Raw genomic sequence first — 17,907 nt, forward strand, 5'->3', positions numbered from 1 at the left:
AAACATGACGTTGATTGGTCCGGTTAAAATTCTCTGTTTAAAGGAAAACCGGGTCAAAGGAATTTGTGAATTTTCTCCCTTTTCCTGATCCCTGGTCTGGACCATGAGTGTGAATGTACCCATTGACCAATGTTCCACGCCATGTTTCTGCAGCGGCTCGAAAACCGATCTTGGAACAGATGGAAAAATAATGGAAAATAAACTGAATTCATACAGCGCTTCTCCAGTCATACCGACCGCTTCACACTAGAACCACATTCACCTAGTGCGCACATTCATACACTGATGCACTCATTGGTGGGCCACTTGGGCCTAAGTGTACTAAATAAACGCTGGTCCATCCTTAATTTGAGTTACACTTTTCTGCAGTTATTAGAGTATTTTTCTGTCACCAGATTTATGTTAATACTGCTGATATTTGTCCTGCTCATGTTGAAAGCTTTAATGTCAAATAAATTAGAATATTGCAGCATAGTGTGTTTTGGCTGAAATGTTATTGTAAATGTGTGATGTTTGGTAGTGTGTAGAGTGTGTAGTGTGTCTTGGTGGGAAAATAATCACATAGTTGCATAATAAATGAGCTTTTTGTTTTTTTAGCATGGCTTTTGGTCTTGGATAAGCCTTGGTTGGGTTCAGACCGTGGCCACCGCTAGAGGCAAAGCATTACTGCATGTCTTTTTACCTGTTTTTACTTGTTTTGCAAACTGTCAGTTCAGCTTTGCCAAGTCAGCAGCTAGATGCTCGTCCCCTGGTGGTGCTTTTATAAAAGTAATCAGGAGCGACTCTCCATTTATTACCACCATTGCACCTAAAAGTAGGGCAGATAGTGGGTAGCCCAATCTGTTTGCTTATATGTGTGTGCATGTGTGTCTTTGGGTAACATGTCACTGGGCTCTCTTGGCCTCAGATGGCAAGAAAACAAGCTTTTTATGCCCTGCAGTCACAACAAATTAGCAAATGAATAAGACATTTGGTGTTGCCTGGCCTTCCTCTTGACTGCCTGCTCTGCATGAAGTGAGCTGGCCTTGGCCCTCCACGCTGCTGCGCGGATAGTGAACATGGATTAAGCCAACTGGCCGTGCGATCTGACAGCCTCTCTAGTCAGCTGTGAAGCGCATTAAAAACGCTGTAAAAAAAAATATGTCTTAGTGTTGTTTTTGTTGCTTTAGATTAGATCAGTATAATTTTGTACATCAAGTGGCAGATGGGGATTGTGGTGAGTTCAGTGCTCAGAGCAGTAGATGTTGGTACTGTATCCTAAGTGAGAGAATGTCTAAATATAAGAACAGCAACTAACTGGTATTTTTCCTAATTCCTTACTAATTTTATTATTCTTAATTCCAAAATTGTTCCAAAAAAATTGTTTAGTTTTTCGTCCTTTTTATAAAGTTAACCTTCACATGTATTGCATACCTCAAAATGTAAACAAAGGTTTTGCACTTTCACTGCCACCTCTCACATGCCACAAAAAAACAATTCCCTGATTTTCTATGTATTAACAAATAAAAGCATATTCCAAATGCCAGATATGCTGAGGCTGAACAGGAAGTAAACAGAAGTAGAAATTGCTTCAGTTATGAGGAAAACTCCAATCAGTTTTTTGTAGTAGACACAATGACTTAGAATGACTTGGTCTGCACATTTACATGCAGGCACAGAGTCCGTCAACCAGAACTGCTACTAAAACTTTCCAGAAACATTTATTCAGAGAGAAAAGTTGCAGGCAACTCTTCTAACCTCACAGTGCTTTCTGCAACTTTAAAACAAATCCCAAACTTTGCTTATCAGTAGAATCTAAAAGTTGTCTTCAGTTGCTCGTGCTTTAGCACTAAAGCCAGGGACCATCTACAAGCAGCAATGTGGAGGAAAGCATTTGGAGCGGTTTTTTAAATGTTTAAGAATACTTTTTAAAAAATATACATGAATAAATGAATAATAATTATTGTACACCAGCGTGGATGAGTTGTGAGAGTCCTACTGGTTTCTCCCCATGCTTGCTCAGGATGAGCAACTGCTGCCAGTTCAGTGACTCGGCTTGGCTTTGGTAGATAACCTTTTGCCTATTGGCATTAGATGATATGCTGACTTCACCTGTACTATACAATAACAAGGACTAAATAAATTAGATCTAAATGTGACTGCCTGGTTGGATTGGAATAAATTGGATTAATTTGATAAAAATATGCACCGATATGAATTCCATACAATTGGATGTGAATTGGAGCTGTTGGTGCAAGTGCCTTGAGATGATATTGGGACTATGAAGTGAAATAAACTGATAACAGAAGGACCGTCGGTATCATTTCTGCCTTCTCTGGTTCTATTCCCAGTAAAAGAAACCAAGTCACTTGTTCCTGTGTCCATCTCTTGTGTGGGAAAGAGCTGGGAGTGCAGGAGGTGTTGGTGTACATGCATGCGGACGAGCTCGAGCACCTCGGCGCTTTCCTGCTCCTCGGGGAAAAGCTCCACAGTGTCACTGCTGCCCACACTCGGTGGCTGAGCAAGGAGGGCCAGGTGGTGGTGCCGAGTGCAGCACAGTCAAGCGTGGACGCAGCGCATGCTTACATTTGCCTTCATGACTGCTGCAGGGAGAGGAAAAATCTGCTTTTCCATATGCTTGTGCTCGTTACAACCCTCCCCTCCACCCTCTTCTCCCCTGCGTTGTCATCCCCCCCCACCCCCAGTCTGAACCAGATGGCTTCCTGAACATTGTTTACCTTGGGTGACGGTCCCAGATGTAGAGTTTGTCCATCGGCATCTTCTTTCCGCCCGTTTGGTTTCCTCATTCCTCTGCACTCTCTTTTACTTCAAGTGCCAGTCGCAGCTTTTAAACTCTTGTTGCTTCCAAGTCTGTTGATTCAAAATGCCGCTCAAACACTCCTTCCTTCTTCTTGTTTTCATTTTGTATTCACTCATTTACCCGTGTGGGAACACATCATTTCACACCAAGCTCAGAAATACAGTTTTCCTCATCAGAGATGCAGCTTTCTCGCCATCTCCATTTGTTTTCCTTGGATTTGTGTGTGTTGACATATGGGAGCTCTCTAATGGCTACGTGCCGAGGATGAAAACAGGCCTACAGATGTTGCACAGAGGTCCAGATGCACGTAGCTCCACTGGATGGAGCGCTTGAACAGCTTGTCGTCCCAACAAGCTGAACCTCACCTTTACCGTCATGATGCAGAAACTCTGGGACAAGTTGAAGAATTTGAAAATTCTTTCTCATCCGCTCTGAACAATATTCGGTAAAAGTTGAGGCATCTGTTTCTGAAAACAAGACTGCAAATAGTTGTTTTTTTTTGTGGTTTCTTAAAGAAGTCATCTTTTCTTTTCTTCAGAACAAAATGGGAATTTGCCCATTTTCTGAATACTGCCTTTTTTTATTATTCTCTTCTCTCTACAGAATCATTTCAAGTTTTCTTTTTAGTATGCAGCACAAACCATTGAATACTTGGGGTGACAGTGGCGGCAGTAGTGAAGTTCGTCCTGTAACCAGTGGGTTGCCGGTTCGAACCCCTGCTCTGTCTGTCTCAGTTGTTAAGTCCTTTGGCAAGACACTTCATCCTCCTTGCCTGCTGATGGTGGTCGCAGAGTTCGGTGGTGGCGATTGTATGGCAGCTTCTCCTCTGTCAGTGTGTCCCAAAGCAGCTGTGGCTACAATGTAGCTCACCACTGTCAGTGTGTGAATTTGTGTATGAATGTGTGTATGACTGATTGCAGTGTAAAGTGCTTTGGGGCCTCTGGGGATAAAGCGCTCTACAAGAGCAGGCCATTTACCGTTTACTTTAATGAAACATTTGTATCTGTCATTGTTAAACCAGAGGGAAATTTTCTTTAACAAGTCACAGTTTTTAACAGTATGTAACATTTATGATTTTTTGTTATATTTTCATGTTCTATATTAATGCAGTAAAAGCATGTTGACCTGGACTGCAGTGAAGGTTGTCTAACTGTTGAGTAAAATAATTGGTTCAGACAAAAATAGTTTGGTTACATCTCCTCTTTCGACTTATGGAAATGCTTGGGCTTTGTTGTTGAACCCAACCATAAGAACCGGCATCTGTGATTTTTTTTTTCTAATATATTTTGAAATGTGTGTCATTAGTGGATGGATATGTGGATTATGGATACAGTTATTGCTTCGTAAACCCACATTTCACTGCAGTTACAGCTACAGGTCTTTTAGTGTATTTCTCATCCAGCCTTACACATCTGCGGATTTTTGCTCGTTCATCTTTGCTCATTCAAAAATGCTCAACTCAGTCAGATTGGTAAGAAAGGTTATGTTAGCTGCTGGTCTTAGGTCTCACCACAGGTTCTCAACTGGATTTGGGTCTGGACTTTGTTGGCTCATTTTAACAGGTATGCATTCACTCTGATTTAAATTATCCATTGTTGCTCTTACTGTATGCTTAGAGTAGTTGTCCTGATTTAAGGTAAATTACAGGAGTTTCCAGTTTTTACCTTCATTCATCCTCTCATCAACTCTAATCTGGGCTGAAGAAAAGCATTGTTATGTGCTCTGGGCACATTATTATTATTATTATCATTATTATTGTTTAAATTTTTTCTTTTGTATTTTTGGCTTAAGTCTTAGTGTTTTTGTTTAGTGTTGGTTAAATAATTGTTTGCGTGCTTTCTAAGTACGGCGTTTGTCTTCGCCAGCCTATAAATAGGCTGGACTTTGAGCGCTCTGTCTGTCCATTTCTCTCTCTCGTTTGCGTTCTTTCTTCCGCTGCTGGGGCGCACCTCGCATGTGCGCGCTCCCAGCTGGTTGTCAGTACTGCAGGCCGCAGCAGCATCTTGCCATGCGGTAGCTTTTGTTGGTAGCTTTAGCCTTTTGTTCTGATTTTGGCCTGATGGGACCGGTTGTCCTGTTTTTGCTTTTCTTTTCTTTTGGGATTTCTTTTTTTCTTAGTTCGGTGTTGGTAGTGGCTTCGACGGCCCTGTATAGGGTTGGCCCTCTGCCGCACCTGTTGATTCTGTTTAGCTGGCTCATCAGGTCCATCTTTCTTTTTTAGGAAACAGCAGTTAAAAGTCCCAGTCCGTGCGATTTCAAGAAAATCAAAGAAACACAGAAACAGAATGTTTGAATCCGTATTTTGTCTCCATGTCCTCATTAAATATGTTGTTACCTTTTTTTTGGGGCCGTAACAGCATCCTGACAGCATGGTGCTGTCACTACCATGTTTTACCATTGGGACTAGTTGTTGAGGGTCATGCACTGACCGTTTTCCTCCCAACAGCTGCAGTCTAACCTTCTTCCACATGTTTGCTGTTTCACCTACATGGCTGTTGGCAAACTGCTAAAGAGGCCTTTTCTGGCCTTGCTTCCATAAAGGTGGGGAGTGAAGTGCAGAACTAACAGATTGCCCCTTCTTATTTCTGCATCTCTGCAGCTCCTCCAGAGTTACCATGGGTCTCTTGGCCATTTCTCTGATTATTCTTCCCTCCACTGAGCCGACTATGTCTTGGCATATTTGCAGTTGTGCTGCGCCTCTTCGTTTTCAGATGATGACAGGTGCAATGTGGGGAAATTGTTTTATAATCGAACCCTGCCTTAAACATCTCCAAATCTTTCTTCATTACCTGTCTGATTCCTTGTTCTTCATGAGGCTGTTTGTTCACTAATGTTCTGTAACAAATCTCTGAGCCCTTCATAGGACCGCTGGATTTATACTGACATTATATTACGGACAGGTGTGCGTTGCACACAGTTGTTAAATAATTAGGTGACTTAAGAAAGGCAGTAGGTGGAACTATATTTTATGTAGGGGTGTCAGAGTAAAGCGAGCATGATACATGCGCACATCCCACTTGTCAGATTGTCAATCCTAAAAACATGATGTGAATAGTTCAGCATGGACCTGTAGTTGAAAGGTGAGGTGGAACTTATTAGTTTTAGGTTTAGATTGAGGAAACGTTCTGCTTCTGCCTATTGACAAACCTACAGGTCCTTCTCAAAATATTAGCATATTGTGATAAAGTTCATTATTTTCCATAATGTCATGATGAAAATGTAACATTCATATATTTTAGATTCATTGCACACTAACTGAAATATTTCAGGTCTTTTATTGTCTTAATACGGATGATTTTGGCATACAGCTCATGAAAACCCAAAATTCCTATCTCACAAAATTAGCATATTTCATCCGACCAAAAAAAGAAAAGTGTTTTTAATACAAAAAACGTCAACCTTCAAATAATCATGTACAGTTATGCACTTAATACTTGGTCGGGAATCCTTTGGCAGAAATGACTGCTTCAATGTGGCGTGGCATGGAGGCAATCAGCCTGTGGCACTGCTGAGGTCTTATGGAGGCCCAGGATGCTTCGATAGCGGCCTTTAGCTCATCCAGAGTGTTGGGTCTTGAGTCTCTCAACGTTCTCTTCACAATATCCCACAGATTCTCTATGGGGTTCAGGTCAGGAGAGTTGGCAGGCCAATTGAGCACAGTGATACCATGGTCAGTAAACCATTTACCAGTGGTTTTGACACTGTGAGCAGGTGCCAGGTCGTGCTGAAAAATGAAATCTTCATCTCCATAAAGCTTTTCAGCAGATGGAAGCATGAAGTGCTCCAAAATCTCCTGATAGCTAGCTGCATTGACCCTGCCCTTGATAAAACACAGTGGACCAACACCAGCAGCTGACACGGCACCCCAGACCATCACTGACTGTGGGTACTTGACACTGGACTTCTGGCATTTTGGCATTTCCTTCTCCCCAGTCTTCCTCCAGACTCTGGCACCTTGATTTCCGAATGACATGCAGAATTTGCTTTCATCCGAAAAAAGTACTTTGGACCACTGAGCAACAGTCCAGTGCTGCTTCTCTGTAGCCCAGGTCAGGCGCTTCTGCTGCTGTTTCTGGTTCAAAAGTGGCTTGACCTGGGGAATGCGGCACCTGTAGCCCATTTCCTGCACACGCCTGTGCACGGTGGCTCTGGATGTATCTACTCCAGACTCAGTCCACTGCTTCCGCAGGTCCCCCAAGGTCTGGAATCGGCCCTTCTCCACAATCTTCCTCAGGGTCCGGTCACCTCTTCTCGTTGTGCAGCGTTTTCTGCTACACTTTTTCCTTCCCACAGACTTCCCACTGAGATGCCTTGATACAGCACTCTGGGAACAGCCTATTTGTTCAGAAATGTCTTTCTGTGTCTTACCCTCTTGCTTGAGGATGTCAATAGTGGCCTTCTGGACAGCAGTCAGGTCGGCAGTCTTACCCATGATTGGGGTTTTGAGTGATGAACCAGGCTGGGAGTTTTAAAGGCCTCAAGAATCTTTTGCAGGTGTTTAGAGTTAACTCGTTGATACAGATGATTAGGTTCATAGCTCGTTTAGAGACCCTTTTAATGATATGCTAATTTTGTGAGATAGGAATTTTGGGTTTTCATGAGCTGTATGCCAAAATCATCCGTATTAAGACAATAAAAGACCTGAAATATTTCAGTTAGTGTGCAATGAATCTAAAATATATGAATGTTAAATTTTCATCATTACATTATGGAAAATAATGAACTTTATCACAATATGGTAATATTTTGAGAAGGACCTGTAAATATGACAGTGATGAATTAAAGCTTCATCTGCACTGTATTGAACTGAATTATTTAACAATGTAACAAAACAAGCAGAATTTGACTCTCACTGATCTGAAATAATGTCAGCCAAAATGTGTTGTCACATTTTGTAGATATATTAGACAAAAAGGCAGATTTATGAAACGTTTTACTGTATTTGTTTAGCTTAATATCTTGATGCTATTTTTTTTTTTTTTTGTGTGTGTCCTCATCGAACATAGAAATACACCCTAAATTGATTCTTAAGCCCAAAATTTCAGTTTGATCAGCCAGATAAGGTGCTTAACTTGTAGCAGAACATTCAGAAGATTTTCTAATATTGCTTGAACTTTCTCAAGCTAGATTACAAGTTTTAATAAAGTAGCATTTTTTTTCCATGCCTTTAGCATTTCTTTGCTATAGCTGAAGCCATCCCACCTGGTTGTTTGTGAGAACTTGCCTCATGGGTAAAGCAGGTAGATGATTGGTTCTGAGCCACCAATTGTCTTAGACCTTGAAAGCAGCACAGTCATTGTGTACTGCCAACACTTGTCACATCTACTTCCTGAAACCTAAAGTAATAAATCAGAAACAGTTTTGTCTCAGCCACTAATTAGAACATCAGGATCTGCTAACACGTGTTACTGTCATGAAGTCATATGTTAACCTCCCTGTTAACTTCTGTTCCAAGATCAGCTCACACAGCTGCAGGATCTGCTCTAGTTTGTCCCTTGCTCTGTGCACTGTTAGACTCTGACCATCTGTGTCGTAGTTTCTGCCGAAGGTTCGTTTTCATTGGTGATCAGGAGTAACAGCTGGCTCTGGAGAGAGAGTTCTGCAGCCCCAGCCCCCACCGCGCCCTCACTAACCAGCAGAAACTTCAACAGCTGTCATCTGCCTTCCCAAATGACCCAGCTCTCCTTCCAGCTGCCATCCAGGCACCCTGCTCCCAACCCAATTCTCAAGTCAAGTCTGAGCACACTTTTTCATTATTCTGCCACAATCCCAGTAAGCAAGAAACAGGCATCTTTTTCTATATGCAACGTTAACCTGTGTTCACAATCTCCAAACACACACTTTCTCATTTGCATCCTCATGTTTTTGACTCCAGTTTTGTTTTATAATGTGACCTTAATTAAAAAAACAAAACTCAATGTTTTGTTATATTGACAAATCCTTTAGCAGAAATGTTTAACAAGATTTAATTGGTTTTACCTAAAACAGAAAAGCTACAGTTATTCCTACTGCTACTAAAAAATCACATCAATTTCTGTTTTATATTTATGATTGTATAACATTTATTCGTATAAACACCCACTCAGTTTTTTGCACTTAATAGACATGCATCTTGAAACTTGCAAAGTGTAGCATTTAAAACCACACGTTTTCTGTGATGGCTAACCCTCCTTACTTACCATGACTGTTCACGTTTTCAGAGACCAGAAAAATTAACAACCAGATGAATTTGCCTTCCTGTAAGCAAAGGAAAAGTCTAGTAGAATTATTTCAGCCAGCTGACTGTCAATGTGCAGTAATATATGGGGTAGGGGAGGCATAGACTGAGATAAGTGATATGATAAAAAGTTTCAGTTCCAACTAAAAATCTAAAATGGTGTTCTCAGTTTGTGGAAAATGGTCAGACTGGAATTTAAATGATAACACTAAACACACGGTGAAATATGAATCCTTGCTTATTTTTGACATTTGTTTTTGTAAAAGCCAAATGTTTTTTAGAGTTCTGTGCTCTTTCTTTGCGTCACTCTGGCTGTGTTGATGCAAATGGAATAACATGTGGCAAGGGTGTGTATTTTTAACTAGTCTTTAATATGCAATTTAACCTAAGGCCCTGTCCACATTGAGACAAAAATGGGATCGTTTCAAAAACGATTTAGAAAAAAATACAGATTTTATTGTTTTCTACTATGTTCAGACATTTTCGCAAACACTATAATAAATAGAAAATGAAAGGTTGCTGACAATATTTGACATTGACTCTGCTTGAATAATAGCTCACCCCAAATTATTTCAATTTGCGAACACCAGGTGGGAAAAGAAAATTAAAAACCCCTAAAACTGGCATTTGAGAAGTTAAAAATTCAGACAGTTTATGAATGTTTATTGTGTATTGTGATGACTAAAGGTAACAATGTAATTCTTTAAAAATGTTGAAAAACGTTTGCATAATAGTTCTGTGGCAGTCCATTAAAGAGCACACAGGTGGAGGACAAAATGAAGAGACCATATAAGGTCTCAGTTATCGGTATGGTGGGTTGCATTTTATTGTTCAGTTTGTCTACTGTTGCCAGAAAAAGAGAAAACTACTGTTTATTTTTAAAATTACAGTTTTAACGATGCAGTTGGAAAGGTTGTGTTTAGTGCCAAGGGTCCAGGCCACGACAGTCACAGTTGCCTCTCCTCTGAGGAAAATAATGTCCAACCTCTGATCTTTACAGGTAGAAGAAAATGCCATTTTCGTCTGGCATCCCATTAAGAGGACTTTAAACCTAAAGAAACACATGATGGAAAACTTTTGCAGTTTTGAACAATTTTTTCTACCTTTCTATACCTTTATGCTGGTAACCACCCCGTGCTTACCATGTAACCATTGTTCATGTGCTTGAATGCTTGAGTCTAAACTAAATATCTGTATGTTTTTGTGTGTGTATCAGCAGCATCACCCAAGATCATCAAGCTGCGAGAGGAACCGTCGGAGTACACTGAAGCACAAAGAGGAAAGAGTCCAGCCATCAACAGCACCTTGGTCCCTGTGAAAGGAATACTTAACCTTGGTAACACCTGCTTCTTTAATGCTGTTATGCAGGTTGGTATTTAAACTATTATTTTTACTTCTGCAAAAAGGTTCTACTAGAAAAAGATGTGAATGTCTAAAATTAGAGCAGAGAACGATCATTTAAAAATTGGGCATTGCCACAATGCCATCATTGGTTTTTACTTCTGTCTATTGTATTATTATTATGATATAAGCTGGTATGAATGTTTTTATAAATCGGAAGCAGAGTCGCACGATAAAGTGAAGCTCATGTCGCAAACAACCTGCCCACAAGTTATTGTTTCATTTGCAGAGACTGTTTGCCTAATGAAGCTTAAGGATTTCCATTCTGCCACAGCAGTAAATATGCATATCTGTCAAATGTGTACACACTCATCAAGAGGTTCTATTTATGAGGCTGGTCAGTAGTACAGTCTTAGAATAACTGAGTGTATACATGTTGTGTAGTAAAATGAAGGGCAGCAGTTCATGCAGCGCTGGCTTGGAAACAGTCACCTTGTGAGTGGCGCTCAGTTGGTGCAGAGCGTGTTGACAACAGCACAGCTATAAAGCCTCCTCAGTCTTTCTCTGGTCATGTCATGGTGACTGCAAACTGACATGCCTCTGCAACAATGAAGCTGTTTTTTTCAGCCATTTTGTTAATCACCCTCAGGGTCTCGCCGGTTGATTGAAATTCGAGTGAGCACGCTTTACATGCTTCTCCCTCTCTCTCACTGCCTGTTTGTATTGTCCCCTTGAAAATTGCAATCTTTTTGGTGAAAACACATAATTGTCAGGGGATTAGCAGTGTCTACATTCACAGTCCCAGCTTCATTGTGTGTTTTCCATAGCAACAGTGTTTATTGGCAGGAGGTGACTAAACAAATATCCGTTGAAAGAAAAGGGAGAAAGCACCTCTATAACAAGAAGTGGCAACAATTGTTTCAGGCCAAATGCTCACCAAGGATTGTTCTATGAGGAGAAACATTACAGAGTATAGATAACTTTTGAAAGCCTTTTATGAAAAGCACTTTTAGAATAATAAGCTCACCAGAAGCTTCCAAATGCTGCATAAATGGACATAGCAAATGGCAGAGGTGTTATACACGGTATTTTAGTATGGCTCAAGGAACATTCACGGTAATAAATTAGAGATGCAACCAACAGAGGTTTGTAGCCAATTTCCAACTTTCAGTTTTTCTGGCAATACCAGTTTCAGCTAATTCAGATTTATTTCCCCTCAGGAACAATAATACACTGTGTTTAAAATATTTTAATCCTTGCTGCTGTGAGTAGAATCAAAGCCAACATCCACACTGAAGAGTGTTGCTGGTAGCCCTTGGGTGTCATTTACCTTGAAAAGATTCGATCTTTGAGTTTGCGACTGGCGGCCACCGATCAGGGCTGATAAAACTGAAAATTGCCTGATGCTGGTTCCTAGCCCATTTCTCAGTGTCTGTCTGTGTTAAACACGATGAAAACATCATCAATTTGGTGGCAGTCTTTTAAAGTTCGACCTTAATACTATTGAAAATCTGTATATGTGATGATTCAACGAGTCAGTGGCATACAACTTTTAGATAAATTAAATCACCCAAATATGTTTTTTATTTATTTAACAGAACCTGTCCCAGACGCACATGCTCATTGACCTCATCCAGGAAGTGAAGGAGAAAGGATACAAGCTGAAGATCTGTCCGTCTGTCGAGACAAACCTGGTACACTTTGCTGTGACTTCTTCTCCTTTTGATGAGACAAATGATAAATCTGATCATTCTTTTCTTTTATTTCAGTTATTACAATTTAATATTTAATGTTTTTTTATTGCATTAAAATTATATATCTGCTTTTAAATGTGGTGAAATGAAAGATTAATTCTAATATATTCACAAAAATAGCTGTGTATTACTACTTAGAACTTTATTAAAGATACAGATTTTTGATCTGATAACTTAAATTTTCACTCAAACTTTGTTAAGTAATTAGTTTGGATTTGATTTGTATTCCAGAGTCCGCTGACAGTGATTCTGTCCAGTCCTGACCCGCTGACTGCAGCCATGATTCACTTCTTGCAGAGCATGAAGGAGCCAGGGAAAGGCCCCGTCAATCCAAAAGTCCTCTTCAACCAGCTCTGCCAGAAGTACGGTCTAACCCTTTATATCAGAATTTTCTGGTTTTCGCTCCTGACCATAGCGATCCTCACCACACACCTTTTTTTTCCCATAATGTGTGAAAACTAAATGTTTTCTTCAGCTCAAAGCTTTGCAACACATGTGAGGCTCTCAAGAAAGCAGGAACAGCAAAGTAAATATTTTCCGTTTGTAGGCACAAATGGTTTGTTTGTTTGTTCACAAACGCACAAATGGTTAATTTTCTTTATCTGTTCAATGTTAAAGAACAAAAATTTGGTTTCTTAGAAGCTAAATGTATCAGTTATCATAGAGCAGTTAATATTGGAAGTTATATGACCTGCTGGGGCTGCTGTAAAGCCACCAGTAGCTCTTTTTCCATTGCAGGGACTTTTTCCATTTTCTGGGATTTTTAAAGTCTTCACGCTTTTTGACACAATATTACCCGAGTCATTTGGATTTGCTAGGTCCACACTTTCCTGGGTAAAAAGTCCATGTCTCGGGGTAGGACCTTCAGATTAACCTGGGTGGGGTTATGTGCTGAGCAGCGATTGAAGGTTGATTGGTGGAGCCTTTCTGCTCACCCACCATATTTAAGACCTGTGTTGTTGTTTTCTACTTTATACGCGAGTCAACTGAAGCTTACTTTTTGTGATGGAGAATCTTCATTCTCCATCATGTTTTATGAACAAATGGCACAAGCTTCCCGGTCAGGCTTTGCTTGTTTGGCCTGTGGTTTCTTATTACCGCCACCCGCTGGACCGGAGTTATAGGGCAGTTTTCTTCACAGTTTACCCACATGTCAATAGGCTGATTTAAATAGATTCTATGCTGCATTTTAGAGAAGTGGAGGCAGAAAACACACAAATTAACAAGGATTCCTTATACCCAGGTAAAAAAAAAAATCCCAGTTATTAAAATCGTATGACGTTCGGTGGAAAAGGGGCTATTGAGGTCGCAAATTTCTTAGACATAAGGTTTTAAAATCACGCATCAACTTCTCATTTCAGAGCAGCGGGGTCTCTTGAAAGGTTATAAAATAAATAATTATGAATTTCATTTATAACATATTAACATGTTATGCATATTTAAGCATCTAGCCTTGCCTCCCCTGGCCACTGTTTCAGGGCTGGTGAAGTCATCAGACTCTATTGTAATTGTTTGGATCTTAGTCTATCCTTCACAGCGACAGCAGTTTATAGCTCAGCAGCCATTGCTTTCACCTGATTTCTTCCCATTTCTGCAGTGCTGAACATTTTAACCAGGTAACACCTGGTCCCAGCAGTGTACCTTTATGATTCTCCATCCTTCCAATGAACAACACACACTGTACCTTAATAAATGTCCAGCCAGCAGCTAGCTGATTGTTGGCTGCCTGCTATTTGCCACCTGTGTCATATTTGATCTGGATCAAGGTCAAACACACTGTGTGACTTGCAGGCCCAAAGCCTTGCTTCTGTGAGCTAAACGCCAATGTTCTCTTTTATGAACAGTATGAATACGTGGTTGAGTGACTTCCTGTCAGAGTGTGGTGCACTGCCGGTTGGGTCCAGCTTTCCTGTGTGTCTGTGGCGGGTCTTGCACTGTTTAGTAGTGCAGGTGGGTAAGCAGGACATTTAATGTTGGATGAGTGAGTCCATCTCTGGTGTGGCTTTGACAGTTATTCTGGTACCTAGCTGTCATCAGACAGGCCGCTGTGTGCTTTTGTGTTGTGAGTGTGGACTGCCACCTCACCTGGCACCATCTCGGGCTGCAACACACATGCAGGCAATTGTGCATTCAGACAACACACAATGCCCACACCTTTATGCACTCATTCGTTTAATTTCAAATTGGGCTCATCAATTCCACTGACATGAATTTGTGAAGAGAGATATGGTTTTAAGCCTTCACACCCATTATCCAGTTAGACATTATGTCTACTTTAATTGAAACTATAAAAAATTACTGCTGTCTGCTTCCAAACATCAAGTATTTAAGGAACTCTGGATTTTCTAGTATTTACTGAGAAATATTTATTTTTCTCCAAATTGGTGTGGAAATAAAAAAACAAAGTTTCACCTGTATACTGTGCAACTATGTACATGTATCTAAACTGAACCAATTTTGAAAATTCCTTAGTTTAATAAGTTTCCAGACAAAGCACCATGAAAGAACCAGAAAACCTGCAGTGTTTATTTGTACTCGGTGATGCAGGTCCTGGCACCTTGTGCCAGAATTTCAATGGAATTTTTCAATGTGACCTTGTTATTTTAGTGGGAATACCTCCCTGTTCCAAACAGAGGTCCCTATTGAACCGAGCTCGAAAAGCAAATGTATAGTATCCAGATTGCTTCATTTGTTTCACAGCAAAACATCAGTGTCAGATCATTAAATAAGCGCAAGGAATGGCGGTGAACGTTGTTTCTGTTTTGAAATGGTGGTTTTCTCTTTGTAAAATCCCATTTAGGATTTTACAAATGTTGCAGCTCACAGGTTTATTCTTTTAAGCAGAAATCCTTGAAGGTGTTTGCAAATCTATGGTGGATAAACAAAGGTTGTTTTTTTTTTTTTTTACTTGATGCACCATGTTGCCTGATCCAAAATCCATCTCAATCAGTGCTGGACCAGGGTAGACACAAATTTTCTAAAAATGTTCACTTAAACTTTTTTTTTTATTGATTTTCACAGCTGATTAAAGCTTACGTTTTACATATTGGAGGCACCAGATACTGATGGTAGAAGAAAGGTTTCAAGCATCGTAATGACAGATGAGTAAGAGCAGGGTGGAAAATGTTTATTGGAAATGATATCATCATCCTAATATCCAATAATGGTATTTCTATCATATGATTTTCTGATATTGTGCAGCCCTAAAGTGAAATAAGCTGACATTTATAAAGAATGGTTTACTTATGCCTGTTTGTTTTAGAATAGAACGAGAATTTATTGATTAAATGCTCTAAAATTATTGCGTTCTGTTTAGAAATGGGCTAATTGCCGGCATTAAGGTATATTAAGGTTTTTAAAAGTGCAATAAAGCTGCACAATATCTTAAACCGTCATCGCACTATCAATGTGTGCAATATCTCAATCATAAAGGAATTTTTGGATGCGGCATTTTTGTAGGCTGTTATTTTTCTAGTGTAAATCATTGAGGACGTGTGCCGATGATTTATTTGGTCAGGTGGACCAGTTTTAGAATTAGAATAAGAATGGTGAGGACATTGTAATGGTGAAAGAATAGATATTGAGTAAAAGAAAAGAATAATATCGTGCAGCCCTAGTTTTCTATCATACCAGTATTACGGTCATTTTTGAGAGTTGTCAGACAAAGTGCCAGAGAGAGAGTAGATCAGTTCCGCCCCTTCCCCACCTGTTGCTTCACACTGCCAGTCAGCTGCCTAAAAGGAGGCTTCCACACATTTTCCTGGCATACAAAGAAAGACAAATGATGCTGCTTAGAATATTTCCAGTTGTAAAATCATATGGACAGCCATGGTGTTCGGACGAAAGGCTCCCACAGAGTCAAGTGTACTGTGAGCACCACGGAATAGTCTGTGCAAACTGTCCGCGGACGTTGGAGGTTTTCATAGTCGAGAATACCCATTTCCTAGATTTATGGTGACAGATTCCTGCATTCCCTACACTTTCTGCCATGGCGTCATCGGACGAGAAGGAGCAGCTAATTTGCCTTGTAGCTTTGGAAAAACAAAAGAAAAGAAGGTGGTATATATGCCCATTAAACCAAACAAGGGATGAAGAAGGGGAATACGTAGAGTGGCGGTGACACTGTGCGTCCTTGCTGCTCGGAGCTGTGTCTCACATATAAAATAGTTTGATGTGAAGATTTTCCTGCTGAGCAGCTTGTCTACATTCTTTCAGGTCTATAGTTTTAAATTAAAATGTTCAGGGTCAAGAACATCTTTCTTCATGGCAGTGACCTATATGACAGCAACACGCTGTAAATGCAACCATCTTGAGCTGCTGCTGCAGGGTCTTCCCTTTCAAAGAAGGTTGGGTGTGCACTTGACCTGTGGGGACTGACATCTCTTTACCATTTCTCTTTCACCATCTTTCTCAGTGTATGCGATGCAGGTTAATAATGCTCTCTGGCTCTGGTGGAGAACTGTTTGAGTGTTTTTGTGCAGTGGAGCCCTTCTTGGTTTCGTGTGTGTGTGTGTGTGTGTGTGTGGGTTTGCGCATGGGTTCACTTGGATTTGACCCCAACCAGCTGAGTTCCCTACAGCCTTCTTCCTCGTCCTTCTGCCAGAGCATGGGCTCTGGTCTTTGCCTGGACCGGTGCCAAGCTGTGTGTGTCGGATGGTCAGCACCACACTCTATCTGGTGCCAGGGAGGGTCCCAGCTTGTACCCAGTGTACTCCAAAGCTAGTCAGCAGCCAGCTAGTAGTTAATGGTGAGCTATAGAAAAGAATAAAGCCTAATAAGGTTTCAAATACGAATGTAAATCCACCTGGGTTCCACCAATCTCATGGTCTAAAGAAATCTTTTTAATTTTTAATAATACTGCTTTGAATGCATGTCTGTATCTGGATTTACACTCCATGCATCTGCAATATGTAAGCTGCACAGAATTAACTCCATAGATATTCATCTAAATCTTCTTCTTCAATTTCAGAATAGCCAGTGGACACTTATTTTAATGTGTTGCAAGCATGGAAAGTACGCAGGCTCCCTTCTCTTCTCATCTATTGTGGATAAAAGTCCGCATACCCACATCATTCAAATAGTTTTGAGAAATAAGCTTTGTGAGAAGCCTTTCATCCCTGATAGAAATAGCAGAGAACAACAATGAATTCCATCATGCAAGTCTCATGAACACTCATGCACACATCCCAGGGCACATACTTTTAAGAAACCAGATATTCACACACTTTATTCAATTATAAAAGTGTTAGATTGTGAATATCTTCTTAGCAGAATATGTAAGACCGGAGTTGTAGATATACATTTATTTGTATCAACTGTAAGGTGTTTGTTGTCATGGTCAGTCTTTTAAACTATAGATAATGCAGCTGAAAAACCCTTTTTTAGATAATTTGGAAATTTAAAAAAAAACAATTCCTTTGAAAATCTATCTGAAATTTTACAACATTGCATGGATTGTGGTACTGCATCTCAAAACAATAATAGAGAAGCACCAATTAGAGGGTTCGTGACTGATTATCGACCCCCATTTATGTAGAAGTCTAACAAACCAGTACCAACATTGACTGATTTAAATTTCATTTTAACAACCGTAATCACAAAATGCCGTTTTCCATTTTCTGTATGAACTCAAATTTAAGAATCATAACAATTGCATTTTTATAGTGAAATAAAGCAAGTTTTTCTAGAATAACACAACACTGCTTCTCTTTGCTTCACTGAAAACCTACAAGTACAGCAGAATTTTTCAGGTTATGGGACAGATTAATTTAAATCCCAATAAGACAAATAAAACC

General features: G+C 40.1%; 1 protein-coding gene across 3 annotated transcripts in view; it reads left to right on the top strand.

Annotated features, from left to right (window-relative positions):
* Nucleotides 1-17,907, top strand: part of usp45 (ubiquitin specific peptidase 45) — a 47,570-nt gene that overhangs the window by 8,398 nt on the left and 21,265 nt on the right. For 2 of the 3 annotated variants that reach the window (XM_047360780.1, XM_047360781.1), the window contains exons 6-8: nt 10,234-10,385; nt 11,957-12,052; nt 12,344-12,474. In XM_047360780.1, the coding sequence (XP_047216736.1) occupies nt 10,234-10,385; nt 11,957-12,052; nt 12,344-12,474 (379 nt within the window). The remainder of the gene's footprint in view (nt 1-10,233; nt 10,386-11,956; nt 12,053-12,343; nt 12,475-17,907) is intronic. The other variant, XM_047360782.1, reaches the window with a different exon arrangement.

The sequence above is a fragment of the Girardinichthys multiradiatus genome, chromosome 3 (genome assembly GCF_021462225.1).
Source record: "Girardinichthys multiradiatus isolate DD_20200921_A chromosome 3, DD_fGirMul_XY1, whole genome shotgun sequence".
In the NCBI taxonomy this organism is placed as follows: domain Eukaryota; kingdom Metazoa; phylum Chordata; class Actinopteri; order Cyprinodontiformes; family Goodeidae; genus Girardinichthys; species Girardinichthys multiradiatus.